At 37.2% G+C, this 18,599-nt stretch overlaps 1 protein-coding gene across 1 annotated transcript in view; it reads right to left on the bottom strand.

The window, feature by feature from the left end:
* Positions 1 to 18,004, bottom strand: part of LOC149814726 (SGNH hydrolase-type esterase superfamily protein) — a 36,693-nt gene extending 18,689 nt beyond the window's left edge. The window contains exon 1 of the mRNA XM_089989669.1: positions 17,700 to 18,004. Coding sequence (XP_089845795.1) covers positions 17,700 to 17,997 — 298 coding nt within the window. The 5' untranslated portion in view covers positions 17,998 to 18,004. The remainder of the gene's footprint in view (positions 1 to 17,699) is intronic.
* Positions 18,005 to 18,599: the final 595 nt, after the last annotated feature.

Here is an 18,599-nt window from a genome sequence, read left to right as displayed (position 1 = left end):
AACCCACTTGTTTTAATCAAGCTATTCAATCCCGTCATTGGACTGAAGCTATGAATGAAGAAATGGAAGCTCTTCATGAATGTCAGACTTGGGAAATAGTCCCTCGGCCAGAAGGAAAGAATGTAGTTAGCTCAAAATGGGTTTATAAAACAAAGTATAAGCCTGAAGGAAGCATTGATAGATATAAGGCACGACTTGTTGCTCGAGGATTCACACAACAATATGGTGAAGACTACGATGAAACTTTTAGTCTGGTAGTCAAAATGGGTACTATTCGTGTCATCATATCCCTAGCAGTCCATCGAGGTTAGAGCCTTAGCCAGATGGATGTTAAAAATGCATTTTTGCATGGAACTTTAAAGGAAGAAGTGTATATGGAGCAACCTCCTGGTTATGCCGAGAAGGATCCTACTGCCTGGGTGTGCAAACTAAGGAAATCTCTGTATGGGTTGAAACAGGCGTCCCGTTCCTGGTTTGAAAGTTTCTCTATGCAAATTCAAAGTTATGGTTTTAGAAGATACTCTCTGGATCACTCACTCTTTATTTTCCAAAAGGCAGACATTGTTATACTTCTTATATATGTTGATGACATTGTGATCACTGGGAGTTCAGATAATCATGTGCAAGACGTGAAGCAGTTTTTAATGAAAACTTTCAAAATGAAAGATTTAGGGGAGTTGAGGTACTTTCTTGGTGTGGAAGTTGACAGACAACAAGACACATTGACACTCATGCAACAAAAATACACTCTTGACCTTCTGGAAAGAGCCGGGATGACGAATTGCAAATCAGTCAGTACTCCTAGTGTATTACATCAAAGGCTAAGCTCTGAAGATGGTCATCTTTGTGTCAACCCTACAATGTATAGAAGTCTCGTGGGAATGTTACAGTACTTGACCTTTACCAGACCTGATATAGTTTATGTTGTCAATCAGGTATCCCAGTTTATGCATGCTCCAACGGAGGGTCATATGGAAGCTGTGAAGCGCATTCTATGCTATTTAAAAGGAACTATAGGAGACGTACTTGTCTATCGCAAGAACGATAATTTGCATAGAGGACATGAACTCACCACTTATACAGACGCAGATTGGGCAGGAGATCCAGATGAGAGACGATCTGTCTCTAGATATTGTGCATATATTGGACACAATTTAGTGTCCTGGAGCAGCAGAAAACAAAAGGCAGTGGCACGATCGAGTACAGAGGCTGAATACAGATCGATGGCTGCAGGCACGGCAGAAGCCACATGGATTAGACACTTATTGAGTGATCTTGAGGAGACAATTATTCGATCGTTTCTTCTATGTGACAATCAAAGCGCAATAAACATTGCATGTAATCCTATCCAGCATAGCAGAACGAAGCACATTGAGATTGATCAACATTTCATACGACAGAAAGTCGATATGAAGGAGATAGAACTACGTCATGTTCGAACAGAAGATCAAGTGGCAGACTTGTTTACCAAGGGGTTAACAGGACGTCAATTTTGGCTATTGAAGAGCAAGTTGTACATGATCCAAAACCACGTACAACTTGAGGGAGGGTGTTAAAATATAGCTTGCGTATGGATCTGGATCCAGATCCATACGCATGGTATGTTAATGAAACACATGTTGTATTTCTCTTATTAATGGCATCCTTGTAATATCTCTGATATTACAGGGATAGTTGTATAGCTGCTTCATATATAAAATGGTTAGGGCTTGGAGGTCAAGCTATCGTAAGCCGCCCCAGCCATTGTTCTCTCTCTCTCTCTCTCTCTCTCTCTCTCTCTCTCTCTCTCTCTCTCTCTCTCGTGCACCCTGTTTCCTGTAGATGTTGTACCAGATATAAAACCTGATACCTTGAGCACAAGAGGAAGAACACTCATCATTGGTTGCAAGAAAGAGCTCTGCACTGAGCCATGGATCATAAAATAGAGTATTCATATTGGTTTGGGTAGAAACATATTCTCCATCTCCAAAATCATTCTCATCAAAAACTACATTCCTAGATATCTTAATTCGTCTGTTGTCAGGATCATAACACCTGTACCCTTTGTGGTGATATGCATATCCGACAAATCTACACTTGGATGCCTTAACCTGAAACTTGTTTCGCAGAGAAGAGTCAGCCAAAAAATTTTAGTTCATCATAATCAGGATGTTTCCCAAATAGAATGAAAAAAGGTGATTCATTTTCTAAAAGCTTCATGGGCAGACGATTAATAATGTAAACAGCAGAGTGAAAGGCCTCTGTCCAGAGTCCTATGGGAGTATGACTTCCGTGCATCATGCTCATAGCGCTTTCCACAATATGACGGTGTTTCCATTCTGCAACTTCATTCTGTTGGGGTGTATGCGGGCAAGATACTCTACGATTTATCCCATTATCTTGGAGATAATTGATAAAATCCCTGGAGGAGTATTCCCCCCCCCCACCATCACATTGGAAATGTAGAATATTACAAGAGAATTGAGTTTTGACAAATGTATGAAAACAACGAAAAATAGAGAAAACTTCTGATTTATTCTTCATGAAATATATCCAAGTGAAGCGAGAGAAATTATCAATAAAAATAACATAATATTTGCTGCCAGAATTAGAAGGATTAGGAGCCGGTCCCCATACATCGGAACAGACGATTTCAAAAGGCCTTGAAGCTCTCTCATTTATTGAATGAAAAGGAAGAACATGACTCTTACACATTTGACAACTTGAACACATTTTATTATCTGGTCTAGGAATCAGGCCAGACTCAGGAATAAGACCATCAGATACGAGTCGCTCAACGAAGACTCGACCACAATGACCAAGACGCAAATGCCAAAAATCAGGCTTATTACATTTATTTGAAGATTGCAAATTGAACACATGGACATGCTTTGACGACATAGACTGAGGAGATGACTTCAAGGTAGGTCGAACACAAGTACAAGGGTCCTCCTGGAAGACATACATATTTCCCCGGCGTTCCCCTCTAGCGAACGTCTTCTTCATTTGTAGATCCTTGACATAAACAAAAGACGGAGTAAATTCAACAGAAGAATTGGTATGATCAACAAGTTTAGAAACAGAAACAATATTTTTTGTAATATTTGGGGCATGAAGAATATTGGAAAGATGAAGTGGGGATTTGGGCAAGGGGATAGAAACATTTCCAATGTGAGTGATGGGGTGGTGTGACCCGTCTCCAGTGACGATGTTACTTTTTCCAAAATAAAGAGTTAAAATAGAGAATTTACCCGCACTACCTGTGACATGAGTAGTTGCCCTTGAATCAATGTACCAGACTCCTTTATCATCGCGTTTCAGATCAAGTTCAGACAATGCAGCCAAAAGAAGCTCTTTCACATCGCCACCAAACTTTGAAGGGTTCTCCTTTCGTCCTGACGAGCTCTCACCCTTTTGGAACTTTCCTTTGTTCTGTAGATTGTGTCAATAGTTGGCTTTGACGTGACCTCGCTTGTTACATAGATAACAGGTGGGCACGTTTTTCATATTATAAGGAGAGGCATTCGGGGTGGGTAGTAACCCACACCCCCTGGAGTACCTCGTCCTCGTCCTCTGCCTGCACCAAAATGACTATCACCGCGTCCCTGGCCAAAGGAAACACTAGTAACAAGAACCTGTCCACCAGTGTCATGTGACATCCCCTTTAAGGTCATCTCATATTGAAGGAGTTTCGCTTGCAAGTCTTTAAACGATGGTAAGTTGGGCAGACATAACAATGAGGTCGAAAGAACATGGAATTCCGATCCTAATCCATTCAAGGCTTGCCTGACTTTATCTTTGTCTGTCACTTCATACCCGACAACAGCTAGTTGATCGCTTATGTTCTTGACCTTGTTCAAGTATTCCATGACAAACATGGAACCTTTAGTGAGGAGTTAAAATTCACGCTGAAGAAAGGAAATTCTAGCCTCTGAAATCTGAGAATATGTCTTCACTAGCCGGTCCTATAATTCTTTTGCTGAGCACTCATCTGGAATTCCCACCAATACTTCTTGAGAGATAGTGGAGATAAGGAAAGCAACTGCAGCTTGATCACGCTTCAGCCAATTTTCATATTGGGGATTTGGTATTCGTTGTATAGAATCAGCCTCGTTTCCATCGTTAGTTTCTTTTATGATAAATTCTGGAGGGGCTGAAATTGAAGAAATTGGAATTGGTAAGTTTTTCATAAATGAGTTGGCCAAGAAAGTTGGATGAGAGAAAAGTTTGAGAAGAAGAATCCATGACTTAGAACAAGAAAAAGAATATTATTGGCGTGTGCAATCAGTATATAAATGCAGCAAATTTTTATTTTTATTTTTTAACAGTAGATAGCTGAGAATTCAGCGTGAATCTGATTATCAGAACTGATACCCGGATTATCAAGTCTAATCTGATTTGATAAAAGAAGCTAAGACTTTGCCTTCCTTTTTTTTTGAAAAATATATAAAAATTGCACACAACAATAATAAAGCAGAAATAAAAGGAATATCACTGATGTACAAATCAGTGAGCAGCCGATAAAACCCAAATATGTGAAAGCAAAGAAATCGAAAAATGGCTGATTTGGGTATCGTGAAACTGATTTGGGAAAATATCGTGAAACTGAATGAAGGAAGAAGTGGTATCGTGAAACTGATTTGGGAAAGTATCGTCAGAATGAAGGAAGAAGTAGTATCGTGAAACTGATTTGGGTTAGAACAGAATGAAGGAAGAAGTGAAGAAGTGGGTGGGGCTAAAAAAATACCGTGAACAGAATGAAGGAAGAAGTGAAGAAGTGGGTGGGGCTAAGAAAATATCAGGAAACTGATTTTGGGTTAAAAGAGATTGAAGGAAGAAGTACTTGGGGCTCCTATTCCAGTAGATGAAAAGATTGAGGAAGATATGGGCTCGTGATCGTGTTGCAGCAGCCACACCGAGGAAGGAAGAATTTCAGCTCTTGGATCAGACGTGCTTTGATACCATGTGAGTTTTCTCCAAAGCCTGCAAACGAGAAACTAAGAGAAGAGAGAGAGGCTGCAATGAGTCACGATTTCTGATTAGATAGAAATCGTGACCTGTTTCATTAGTATATAGGCAAAAGCCCTAATACATAACATTTACGATAACCCTAATAAGCTGGGGTTATTTACAAGTATGCCATTATATACAAATAGTTTGGATCCGGATCCAAACTGTAAATACAAAACACGTATACTACACTATCTAATAATACCATGTTAGAGATTGAAGGTTCCGAGGTTCAGCCACAAGAATAGAGAGAATGGAGGGGAGAACGTGTGCTACTGAAAACCCCACAATAGAGATCAGCGTATTAGGCTTTTCTTTAAGTATTTGTAATACAAATATTAGGGTACTAAAATACCCTCTACACAATAGACTAAAATACAAGTGAGCCATTAATGAATATGTGACATAATAAACTTGAGTTGGGTCTGGATCTCAAATCCAAACCCAGATATGAATGACGACTTCTTTTCAATAATATACAAAATACAAATGTTTTTTTTTTTGCACAAAAGGCTAGGACATCCTAGCTATCCAAATTACACGATATACCTCATTTGAATTTTTTTGTAAGGAAGACTTTTATTGTACGGGTTGTATTCTTTATAAAATGAACTCTACCATTTGGAAAACGAAATGTCTTCTCCACCAAACTGTTAGAGAGTATGCGAAAATACAAAACAAGAGTGCAACAAACATTAACCATGTCCAATAATGGACATGCACGATGGCATAAGCAAGATACGAACACAAAGTCCACGATGGAACAATAGTCAAGCCTTGAAAAAGGCAATACAAGTAAAAAATATTAGAATCTTTATTTAAAGAGCTCAAAAACTAAAGAAATACAAGCGGAGAGGCCCCATATTTATACACAAAAAATGAGAAAGTGAGAAGCTATTGGGGGCTCCCACATGGAGTTGTTGGGAGCCCTCAATGGTCATATTTATGACCGTTGGGGGTCCCAAAATGACTCTATGGTGGGACCCCCAATGTCATTAAAGACAAAGAAAAAAAATAGAAAAAATAAAAAACAAGAAATACAAAAAATCCAACCTAATTAAATAATTGTTTCTAGAATAATTATGTAAAAAGACCAAAATACTCCTATCAAGTATTTTAGATAAAACAGTATATATATATATATATTAACACCCTTCCTCAAACTTTACGAAGAGAAATTACACCAAAAGTTTGCAAATTCAAAAAGCATTAAAGGAAGGAATCCAAGTCTTCAATTGTCTTCAAGGGAAATCTCCATCTTTATGGTATATCAGAGAATTTTGCAAATATAAGTCTTCAATTGTCTTTAATGGTGATCATTCCCAAGCACCTTCATTGGCTATCTCTATGATGTATTGAAAGTATTCTTTTCTCAATCCATCACATCTTTAAGATCCTATAGAAAAAGAACAAACCAAAAGACTCCAAGTATACAAGAAAAACATCTTAGCCCAATAGTTATAAAGTTTTAAAACCAATATATTTTAAAATAAGAATAAAATTTGTCAAACAAAATAGAAATAATTTTTTGAATCATTAGATAATCATTTAAGAGAATCAAGAGTATTCCTTAAAGATGAATTGAATCATCAACTCAGTTTTCAAGAAACCATAACATTGATCATAAAGATTTGATCATTAAAAAACATGATTCATGAAGAAGAAGAGATAAACAATTATGCATAAAAAATATCCTAAGCATTTCAACCAAGCATAAGAAAGAGCTAATTAACTTCATGCATATAATTATGTGAACCAAGCTATACATATATATGTATGAAGCAATTAAAATCTTTTTTAATGCACAAGAAACAACAATAAAAAGACAACTATTTTTATCAACAAAATGCACATATCAAAGTCACTATATTATCAAGTTCAAAGATGACTTGATCAACCCACCAAATTCTTAATGGAAAGTATGTGCATAAAATCTTTATTTAGAGAGATCAAAAGCTAAAGAAATACAAGGGGAGAGGCCCCATATTTATACACAAAAAGGAGAAAGTGAAAAACCATTGAGGAATCCCACATGGAATCATTGGGAGCCCCCACCGATCATATTTATGATCGTTAGGGGTCCCAACGACTCTATGGTGGGACCCCCAATGTCATGAAAGACAAAGAAAAAAATAGAAAAAATAAAAAGAAATACAAAAAAGTCTAACTTAATTAAATAATTGTTTTTAGAACAATTATGTAAAAAGACCAAAATACCCCTATCAGGTATTTTGGACAAAACAATATATATATATATATATATATATATATATATATATATATATATATATATGTACGTACACATATTTTAACACAAACCACTTGAATTAGTGCACTCGGATGTTTGGGGTCCTACTCCAGTTACTTCTAAAGGTGGATACACTTATTATGTCATATTTGTAGATGGCTATCTAAATATACTTGGATTTAATTCCTTAGGCACAAATATGAAGTTTTTGAAAAATTTAAAATTTTTCATAACCTAGTCAAAATCAATTTAATTTTAATATATTTATCTTTCGCTGAAATTTAGGAGAGTTTATGTCAAATGATTTCAAAGACTATTTAGAAGCTAATGGTATTTTGCATAAAAGATCTTCTGTCAATACTCCTCAGCAAAATGGCTTGGCCAAAAGAAAGCATAGGCATATAATTGAAACAGCAAAAACTCTTCTCATTTCAAATCATGTACCAAAAGAATTTTGGGTCAAAGTTATTCTACGTGCTCATAGACATGCATGGCATGCGAGTAATACGACGAATGTTGAGACGGTCATTCGACCTCGACCAGTGCTATGAGCACATTGGTAAACCACTTTACAGATTGGTAAGATGCTCGATTGAGTCAAAAGACCAGAGCATGTAGAATGGGTCATTGGTTAAGTAACCCCTGACACACTCATTCGTTTTCTCGTTGTCTGTTAAGAGAGAGGACGGATAGGTACACACACTTCGATGGACATGTTGTTAACAACCATTCTACGAGCAAAGACTCGGTGTCCCCAGTCATCGGAGTTAGGGGATGAGACTACCAGATATTATCATTGGTGGTAGATCTTTTGGACTTCTGCAGAAGTAGGATGCATCCGTAGCCACGAACGCCTTTGGGGAATCCTCTCTCGGCTAACGGTCGTCCCCTTAGGAACGAACTCAACTAGCTATTCGGGTTATTCAAAATACATAGAATAATAGACGCTCGAATCAGTCTCAGTTGTTTCTACGAGTCGTGTCTGCGCGTACCCGCAGGCCAGTTAATGATGGAACATAAAGTAACTTGTGCACTCTACTTGATGAATCATAGAATTGTGTTTTATGCTCAGTGATCTCATATTATTATTAAATGTTTTGTTACATCGTGCAACATGTGCTAGTTAGACTTTTACTTATGCTAATAAACTGTTCATGTTAGTTCAGTAACTGTTTAGTTACTCATCATACATAGTTAATTATTTATGCTTCTTTCAGACATTTTTGTCTACTTGTGCACCTACTAGTTTTTCACGAAACTAACCCATTTTATGGGTACAGGTGATGATTAGGTGCTTAGCAGGTGATGACGCGATTGCGAGATGTCTTCAGGATCCACTGTTACCACTCGCAGCTCTTGTCCTGATCGTTTTGAGTTTTTGATACGGATTTCTTAAGGAAATCCAAATTTTGTATAACTTAAAAACTATTTATAATACGAATGTTTTCATCTAGATATTTGCAAGTTATGCCTTTGTCTTTTTGCTCTTTTAGCTAACGTGCCCAAGATTGTCGACCTGCCCTCTTTTCTTTTAAAGAAATGCTTCCGCTGGTTTTATAAATAAACTCTGAAAAGAAAAAGGATTTTCTAGCCTTTAAACCATTTTTAAAAGGTTTACAAGTTCGAAATTTTGGGGCGTTACACCTATCATAACTTCTAAGGTTATGTTGCTCTTGTCCTTCTAATTCAGAGTACTTTTCTAGGGCACTGGTTTGTCTATCATTCACTATGCTACTATATTGAATTAAGGTAGGTGTAACTCTTATTATATAATTGTTTTCACCATCTTGAATATTAAGTTGTGATTCTTCATTAGCAATATCAACCACAATAGAATCATCGGTCTCATATTCATCATTATTCTTAGGTAGTAATTTTAATAAGAAAGAATATTCAGTAGCTTTCTTAAGCACATTATGATAAAAAGAACTTTCTTTTTCTATAAATGAGACATTTCTTGAGACATAAAGTTTAACGTTTTTTGAATCATAACATCTAAATCCCTTTTTGATTTTCACTATATCTAAGAAAAACACATGGTATAGCCCTAGATGAAAGTTTATCATTTTTGTTAGTTAATATAAGGCATTTAAATCCAAAAACCCAAAATATTATAATTTATTTTATTTTGTGTAATGCATAACTGATGATTCTTTAGAAAGACAGAACCAAACCAGACTCTTCAGTGATTAAAAAATAACAGTGGTTCTAAAAATTTTATTTTCTAATCCGGAATGAGTTTACGTCAGGGTTTCTTTTTATAGACAGCTAATATGTAAAAATCATAAAATTTATTTCATTCGGTGTAAGGCATGACAAAATTGACACTGACAAAAAAAAAACTATTTTTTTACAGTTTTGATTGTAAAAAATTTTGGCTTGTTTTCATGTGATGTATTAAATTGTATGCATGTGATGGTTTCATATTTGAACCAGGTGTATTATGTGCAACATGATAATAATGTATAGCATAATGTGATGATTTATGTGCTTATGTTGATCTGTACATCATGTTGTTATGGTATGCGGTTTGTGAGAATGATATGTCATATAGTGCGTAAGGCTAACTTGAATGCATGAGACGGTTCAAAAGGTGAACCAGATTGTATTGTGGTTTATAGTTGAGCTACATGTGGGCCTATTGAGGTTGTATACTAGTACAATATTGTTGTAATAATCATGTGAATGCATTACTTATCTTGTGTTATGATGTATATGATTAATTGCACTTGTTGGCACACAATGATATATTGTTATGACCAAGCGGGGTGGTAGCCCAATTAGATGATGCATGGTAAGGTACATGTTGTGGATTTGTGAGTTCATTTTGTTCTTATGGTAAGAACATATAACAAATTTTAAAAATATATAAGAGACTTGAACAATGTATTAATTTGATTCATTGATTACCCTTTGATTATGGTGGGATCATTAGATGACAATCATGGGGAACCATGACGGTACTGAACACCAATTTCATTGTTTACCCCAATAACCAGATATGGAGGTTCGTGTTCCTAGCCATGGTTGCATAGAACTTTCTACCAGTTTGCCTAAGGATAGTGATGTTGGCTCAATTGTAGCATATTGGTATACCAAGAAAGTGACATCGAAGGGTGTGGATGTCTTGGCATCCCAACATTGGGTGTGGATGCCCTTATCATTCCAACATTAAGTGATGATGCCCGATGTTACGGCCTAGGGTGTGGATGTCTGATGTCAATTAAGAGATATGTGTAGGATTTTAGTTAATAATAAAATACAATTGTGTGTGATTAAGATACAACTGAGATCTACTTTGGACCTTGGGGTTTACCCGTGCCAGTATCTGTGGGAGGTGGTCGAGATGAAAACTTAAATTGGTTTACATTAAATATGTACATGCATTCAAAAGAAATTGTCAATAAAGGAGATTTGAGTTTGAAGTTATGCAAGTTGTAATTGAAAGATACTACCAAATCTTGATTTATCTTATAAATCAACTGTTTTGATTGATTTCAAAAGACAGTACATTTATTTATATGATTATGTTCAACATGTTTAGCTTGTTTAATATCCAAATTCATGCTTGACTTAAAGAAGATTTAATGATTTGTGTTTGAGAGAATCAAAACCCTGATTTCTCAAAAATCGATATAGGGTTTTTAACTCTTTCTTGAATTTTGATTCTTTCAAATGCATAAGTTTTTTAAATATGATTTTTCTAAGTTATGTACAATATGAATTAAATTAAGTTATATGTATTTACATTGTTTAAGCATGGCTATAACTGAACATAATTAAAAATATACGAGTCTTTCTCATTTGAGCTTATAGGGGCCTGGCTCGAAGAAATCAACTTATGTGTTTTTGGTTATGGGTTAGTTTTAGTAGATTCATTTATTCAATCTGTTGTTATAGATATTTAAATTAGGTTTCATATGATTTAAATAAAAAAAAATTTACGACATTAATTGGAGTCATGTCGATTTGCTCGGTTAGTGTTTATGGGAGCTCTTATGGGGAAAGTCGAGTTTATGACTTTAATTATGTCTTGATGTTTTATCTAAACTTTTCACAAATTCAGTTTTGAATCATATTAGATCTGATATACATATTTATGATAGAGATAAAAGTGGATTATATTGCAATTGGTAAGTTATGGTTATGGTGTAAGGTTACCATGTTTCTGACAAAAAGACTCCTACACAAATTGTATTTGAGATTTAAGACTAAATTTATTTATGACAACTTAAATGTGTTTATTTTCATGATAAATTGAGCATGAGCATAATTGTATTTGCAAAGCATGTGAAAATATGGATATGAACATATTGATTGTATTGTGAATTGGCAACGTGTTTTGGTTGTGTGATTTCAGGCTACTCTAGCCACGGGACCTAAATAATTTGACAATGATATTAGAATTGTGGTTCTCAGATTTGAATATCAAAATTTATATGATACTGCATGAGTAAATTATTGAATAGCATATTGACATGATTCCTTACTTATGAGAATGCATGTTATGCTTTAAGATGAAGTATTTGTGAAATGCATGCAGGATTATATAAATCTCATAGAATTGCATGGGCACTTAGGGTGCTTGATAAAATAATAATTTATGGTTCCAAAGAGATAACAGTCAGATGGTAATGCACTAGCCTAAATGGTAGATGCATTTACCTATGGCCTAATTAATAAAGATAACCCTGTGATATATTTTCGGGTATGCCTTTACCAAGGTATGATGAACAAAATGGTTGGTGGTCTACCTTAAAGAGGGTAGGTGGTATAAAACTCTTTGAGCCCTATTCTTTCTTATTATACTATGAGGGGCAATGCCTCGATGGTCCCCCAACTCAAAGAATTTAAGGAGACCAGGACGGTCTCTTATATCCTAGGTGGGCATGTCCCTAATACTTCTGTAGAACTGAGTGTTCATGATTGTCTTTGTGACACAAAGTCATGCCCCCAAGTAGATTCTCTCTAATCATGCCGCTACCTCTGACTCGAGGAAGGGTTCTAGGTCCTTAATAGGAGCCTCAACAACATAATTTGCAAAGATATAATGTCATCATTCTAAACTTTTGAAATGACCAATATCATGTGCCAACTTATGGCATGTGATTTTCTCGAATCTCACATTCGTTATCGTAGTGTCAACATGCAACACCAATTTTAACACTGATAACGATAAACGGTAAATGCGTATTTCGCATGAGAAAATTACGCTCACAAGCTTGCTCGAGTCCCAGATTTTGGAAAAACTCAAGCTGCGCCAAAAATACTAAACAGAGTAGAAAAACTACTCCTTCTGAATGCTTGATTCAGGATGACCCACTGTGATGCTTCAAACCAATATTATTTGCAAAACTGTATGTTTGATATAAAATGACTCCTTTCATCCATCGAGGTTACAAATTTTAAAGACAAAAAGCAAGAAATGCGAAAGCAAAAGCCTGGGCGCAAAGCGCGACGGCAAACATAGAACAAGTAATGCGAAAGCAAAGGACAAAAATCGTGAAACCGCGTCCTTGAGCTAAAGACAGAAAGCAGCAAATACGAAAGTAAAAGCCTGGGCGCAAAGCGCGGTGGCAAATTAAAGACAAAAAGTAGGAAATGCGAAAGTAAAAGCCTTGGCGCAAAGCGCGGCGGCAAATTAAAGACAGAAAGCAAGAAAATATGTAAATAAAGGACAAGGATCATGACACTGCGTCCTTGAGCTAAAAGCATACTTATATACTTATACGTATATAAATATATATTTTTGTTCTTTCAGCCTTTAATTATTTAAGCTAGCCTCAGTTATTTATGTCCTTGTGCAATTTCCCCTACCTCGGGGTATTGCGAGAAAGAGGTCATCTACGAGCGTAGGTAATCGTTGGTTCAGTTTGCGGGGCGCGAACGGGCTCCGTTGCGCAAACTGCAAAGGTACATTATTAGCATGCATTTAAGTGAATAAGGAGAACGGCAACAAAGGACTGGGGTCTCGGCTTCTCTGCAAAACAAGGCAGGGATCAACGGTCCCTGCAAACTTGAAACAAAACGGAGTAGGGTCCAATGACCCATGTCACAAAAGGAAACATGTGCAAGGGCCATCGACCCCTGCCGGATATTTAAAGAAGGGCAGTCGGGTTTATAAAAAGAAGAACAGGGGCCTTCGGCCCCTGCCAGACAAATAAGAGAGGGGGTAGAGGCCATCGGCCCCTGCTGGGTTTTCAAAAAGGGAGGCAGGAGTCGAAGGCTCCTGCTTAGTTTTAAAGGAAGGGCAGGGGGCATCGGCCCCTACCAGAAAGAGAAAGGGCAAGGGCTGATGGCCCCTGCCGAAAAAATGAGCAGAGAGAGGGAGCGCAGGGGCCAAAGGCCCCGTGCGACTTTCCAAAAGAGGAGGCAGGGGCCAAATGGCCCCTGTCGAGCTTTGCTCGACAAAACATGGGACAGGGGTCATGGCCCCTGCCGGAACAATAAAAAGGGCAAAGGGCGGAGCCCCCTGACTGCTAAAGGAGATGAAGGCAAGGGAGGCAGAGGCCCCTTGCTTGTCGGAAAAGGGAAGAGGAACGCACGGCAGGGGCCGCCGGCCGGCCTTCCGGCGAACCCAGAGGAAGAAAGGGGGGAAATGAGAGAAGGGGGGGTTACCTGGGCTGTCGGAGGGAGAGAGGTCGTCTGGGCAGGTGGGAGGTCGTCGGGCTGCCTCGACGGAGAGGGCTCGTCGGCGTCGGTTCAGCGACGAGAGAGAGAGAGAGAGAGAGATGGAATCGGGGAGGGAGAGCAGAGACAGAGGGGAGAGAGACGAGAGAGAGTCAGAGGAGAGGCTCGAACGCCTCTCCTCCCTCTCTCTCGCTCCTTTTGTAGAGGGCGCAGGGGGTGGGCGGCCCCCTGTATGCCACCTCTTGCCAGCCCCTGAAAGCCCATTCGACGAGCTGGGGCTGGCTCGGGTATGGATCCATGTCGGGTCCAGACCCGTCCCGGGTCCGTTTTTTTTTTAACACTGGGTTTTACAATAGGATCTCTAGACCCCTTAATAGATTTGTATAGTATGAATCATTGTCCCCACAGTATAGAGCTTGCCTAGCTAAAATCCTTTCCTACTTTAAACCAACAACATATAACTAAGCTAAAATTACACGGAATGGATAAAAGCAATGAATAATGAATTAAAGGCTCTTGAAAAATCTAAAACTTGGAAAATAAAAGATCTACCTAAAGAGAAAATACCATAGGTTGTAGATGAGTTTACCAAGTAAAGACTAAAAGTGATGAAACGTTAGAAAAATACAAGGCCAGGCTAGTGGCAAAAAGATACTCCCAAGAATATGGAATAAACTATGATGAAACTTTCACACATGTTACTAGAATGGCCTTTGTTAGAACCATAGTCACAGATATCGGTGATATTTTTAAAATATCACAATATTATCGTTGTAAATTTAGCAAACGACAATATAGGCATCATGATATTATCATGAGAATATCTCGATATTCTCGTGATATTATCAATTAGTTTTACTTTTAAATTTCTTTTACATTTTAAATATGTTTTTCTTGTTTTATATTTTTTACTTATTTCTTTTATTATTTATGTATTTTTTGTCTAAGCATGATGTTTTCTTACTTATTTTTGTTATTTTTTAAGGCACGAGATTTTTTTGAGATTTATCACCAAACCTATAATATTGTGAGAAATAGTCTCATCGAGATATAGCTGATACCAATATTTGTAACTATGGCTAGAACCCTCATAGCAATTGCTATTGTAAAAAGTCTAGTCATTTATCAAATGGATATAAAAATGTCTTCTTAAAGGCGAGGACAACCTAGACAACGTAGGCCAAAAAACGGGGTCATACCGCCTAAACCCATAAGCCTAAATGGTGGCCATGCGCCTAGCCTGCCTAGGCGGAACCTAAGCACAATTTTTGACAACTTATAGCCACAACCCTTTTCCCAAAAGGATTTTTTTCACCGTTGTGTCCCACAAGTTAAAATTGCTCTCATCGAATTTGATAGAAACAATAGTGACAACCTCTTTATTGGCCATTAGAGAGAGAGAGGAAAAGTGGAATGAAAGAAATAAGTTGAAGAAGATTCCACCAAGAGGCTTTTACATGAGCACTCAAACCTTCAACACGATCACGATCTTGAGTCCACAAGCTCCAACAGCTGAAGGCTCTAATACCACAGAATGAAACAAAAAAAAATACAAGAGAATGCAAAAACACAAATACAAAGTGTCACTTATGAGCGAAATACAACTTCATAATAAGTCTCACAAACACAAGCCACTAAAGGGCTCCAATGTAGAAAATATAAATGTTATTGAGTATCAAATATGATTCAGAAAGCATTACAAATGAATGGGGAAGATCCCCTATTTATAGAGCATACAAAGGAGAGAGAGAGAGAGGCTACTCCAACAGTTAGTTTGACTAGCTATTGAACTAGCCCAACGGCTAGTTGGCTAGCTTCAACGGCTAGAAAAGAAAATAATAAAAAATAAAAAAGGAACAAAAAACAAATTTATAAGACTGCTCCTAATGGGCATAACCTATTACATGTACAACCAAAGTATAAAATATATATATATATATACATATATGTATATATATACACACAAAATATGTATTACATATACATTATGTGTGTGTGTACTGCTGTGTCCCTGCGTCCTGTTGTATCATACCCAGCATATCCGCATTGTGTCCCGTTTCCCCACCCATATTCTTGTGACAGATGGTTCCATTCTCCTCAAACTTGAGTGCTTTATGCTTTTCTGGAAGCAATTTTGACAGTTGGTTTTCCCTCACTTCCCTTTCTTTGGATTTTGGAGTACTTTTCCAGTCTCTATAGTCCTTCAACTCCACTCATTAGTTTAAAATGGACTGTGAAAACTAATTCATGACAAGCAGTGTGTACAACATGTTGGATTTGACACAGACTGATCATACATCCTGTGAACAGTGTTCCCAATAACAGCTTGCACCATTTTCAGTATATCCAATAACAGCTTCTGGGAAAAAAACAATCTTATATTGTTTACTCCTCTCTAATTCCACTTGAACCATGACTATTCTCGTCCCGCATACCATTTTTTCCAAACACACAAACCTGCTAACAAGCAAGAGCCTCCTACACTTGCATCAAGCAAAAATTATCTGCACACACAACTGATTGAGGACAGTTCCAAGATCTAATTGCTATTAGGATTGTCATACCTACATGGTTTTGACTCAAGAACATTTTTTTTAGCCAATTGTCATTATAATTACATCAAATTAATGGAATTGAAGAGTATCCAATTTATATGCATTTTTTTCCTAAATGGCCTAAAAGAGCTTCTCTTAAAATTTATTTTGTCCAATAATTCTTTCATTTTTTTCTAAAGATCTCAAAGATTTCATAAGCCTCTTGGTTTCTTCAAAGCAATATCAAGTGTTATTTCCCTAACAGTATGCATTCCATCGGCCGTTTATCCTAACTTCTTGGGTTTTCTTCGTTGGAACACAAACTAACAATTCTAGTGACCAGTCAAATAGTTTATCTTAAAAGGGAAAAAAAAACATAAATAGAAAAATCGCTGCAACCAATATTCTTATGTTTTCATTCATAAGTTACAAATTTGTTTTCAGTAATCCAGTAATTTCCTGCTAAAAAAGAAAAATTTCCTGAATTGACATAGTAGTATCTAAGAATATCTTAAGTATTTGAGTTTCCACCCATGATTTTTCCCATTCCAACTTTGATTAGCAAACAAGTTATGAAACAAGAATGGAAGTAATACATCTTAACACTATGGAGATTGAACTTTCATTAGAAAAGAATTTCCTTAAATATAATTTGCCATTTCATAAAAATAAAGACACTATTGTGTTTCAATACTTGGCATGTCTTTTTCCATGTGATTTGAGTCCCATTAGGCAAACTTAGCTACATCGAAGCAAACAAAAAAGGTGTTGGAGTGAAGTACCGATTCACTCTAATGAGGATGGCAACAGAAAATGAATGAACGAGTGGTGAGTGATCCCCTAACATTTTCCTATTTTTCATTTACTCAATTGTCCAGTTATCACTTTGACAAAAAAAAAGTATCTCCTAGTTATCAACATAAACAACGCATATTTCCATCAATAACAAAGAAAGATCTTAATTACAATGAGCGCTATAAACCTAACCTACAGAAATCTCTTGAAGGGAAGTCATAATCTCACTGCAGATATATTCAAGAACCTGAGCCCTATGGTAAACAGATCCAATCTTCTTCCAATGAATTCAATGTGTTGTTAGAAGATAGAAATGGAGACACTTTTGCAAATAGTTGAGCAGAAAGAATATTATCCAAGTTTTATAGTACCATTTCCATCGTCAATCAACGGATATCCTAATTTCTTACACGGAATTCACAAACTCTCTGCGAATTCCAAAAGGAAGAGAACTCTTAGATCTTACAACACGCATAACGCATGCTCGAGCATGCACATATTACCGAGATAATCAACGACAAGTCTCCCATTACAGAATCTCCCCGTCGGCTCGTGAGTGTCGAAATCTCGGCCGTAAGGCGGGAGATCGGAACGAGCAAGCGTGCCGAGGAAATTGTTAGTTCCGGCATCCACGGAGGAGTCGCCAAAGATGAAGAAGGCCGATGCAAGCGAGGAATTCTGAGCATCGGGACCGGTCACCTCCGCTGGAGCTAGGGATCGGCGAGCCTCGATGGTATCTTGGGCTCCGATTGCAGAGATTAGGGAGATGTTGAGGAGTAGATGAGGGAGGGAGAGCGCCATCGTCGTTTCAATTGAGCCTCGACGAAATGGGAGGGAACGCCTATAAATAGCGTTTCCCGCCTTTGGCTAGTAGCTTGTTTGAGAAGCTTCACGAGGGCATGTTTGGTCGTTTTGGAAAAAAAGAAGGGCATTTTTGTCCCTTTCTTATTTGTACATGTCTGGGGCCGCTTATGTGAAAATTTTCGCCCATAAACCAAGTGCCAGTCGGAAGATGCAAAAATATATATTTCACTCTTCGTTAACGCAAGTTTGGAAATAGCTTTTAAAAAATCTCGTGGGTGAGTGACACGTAGATCCTGTCAACGGGTCGGATTCGGGTCGGATCTAAGCATTACTGAATCTGTCTTAATCGGATTAAAAAAGATAGAATCGAATCTGTATCCGACTAGTCCAAAACTAATGTTGTCAGTATCGTATCTGCAGAAAATCGATAGGCTTGACTCCTGAATCAGCTATTTTTAATAAATGTAACAAAAAATACTTAAAATTGTTTTTTATTATTATTTTAATTGCTTTAACACGTGTCGCATTTTGATTGATAAGTAACATTTTAGTTATTTTTGGCCGATTTTGAATGATTCAGTTGAGTATCAGTATCGGCC

This window comes from Nuphar pumila, chromosome 15, assembly GCF_984573655.1.
Source record: "Nuphar pumila chromosome 15, dmNupPumi1.hap1.1, whole genome shotgun sequence".
NCBI lineage: Eukaryota > Viridiplantae > Streptophyta > Magnoliopsida > Nymphaeales > Nymphaeaceae > Nuphar > Nuphar pumila.
The sequence above is the reverse complement of the archived record's forward strand: the minus strand, read 5'-3'. Positions and strand labels throughout refer to the sequence as shown.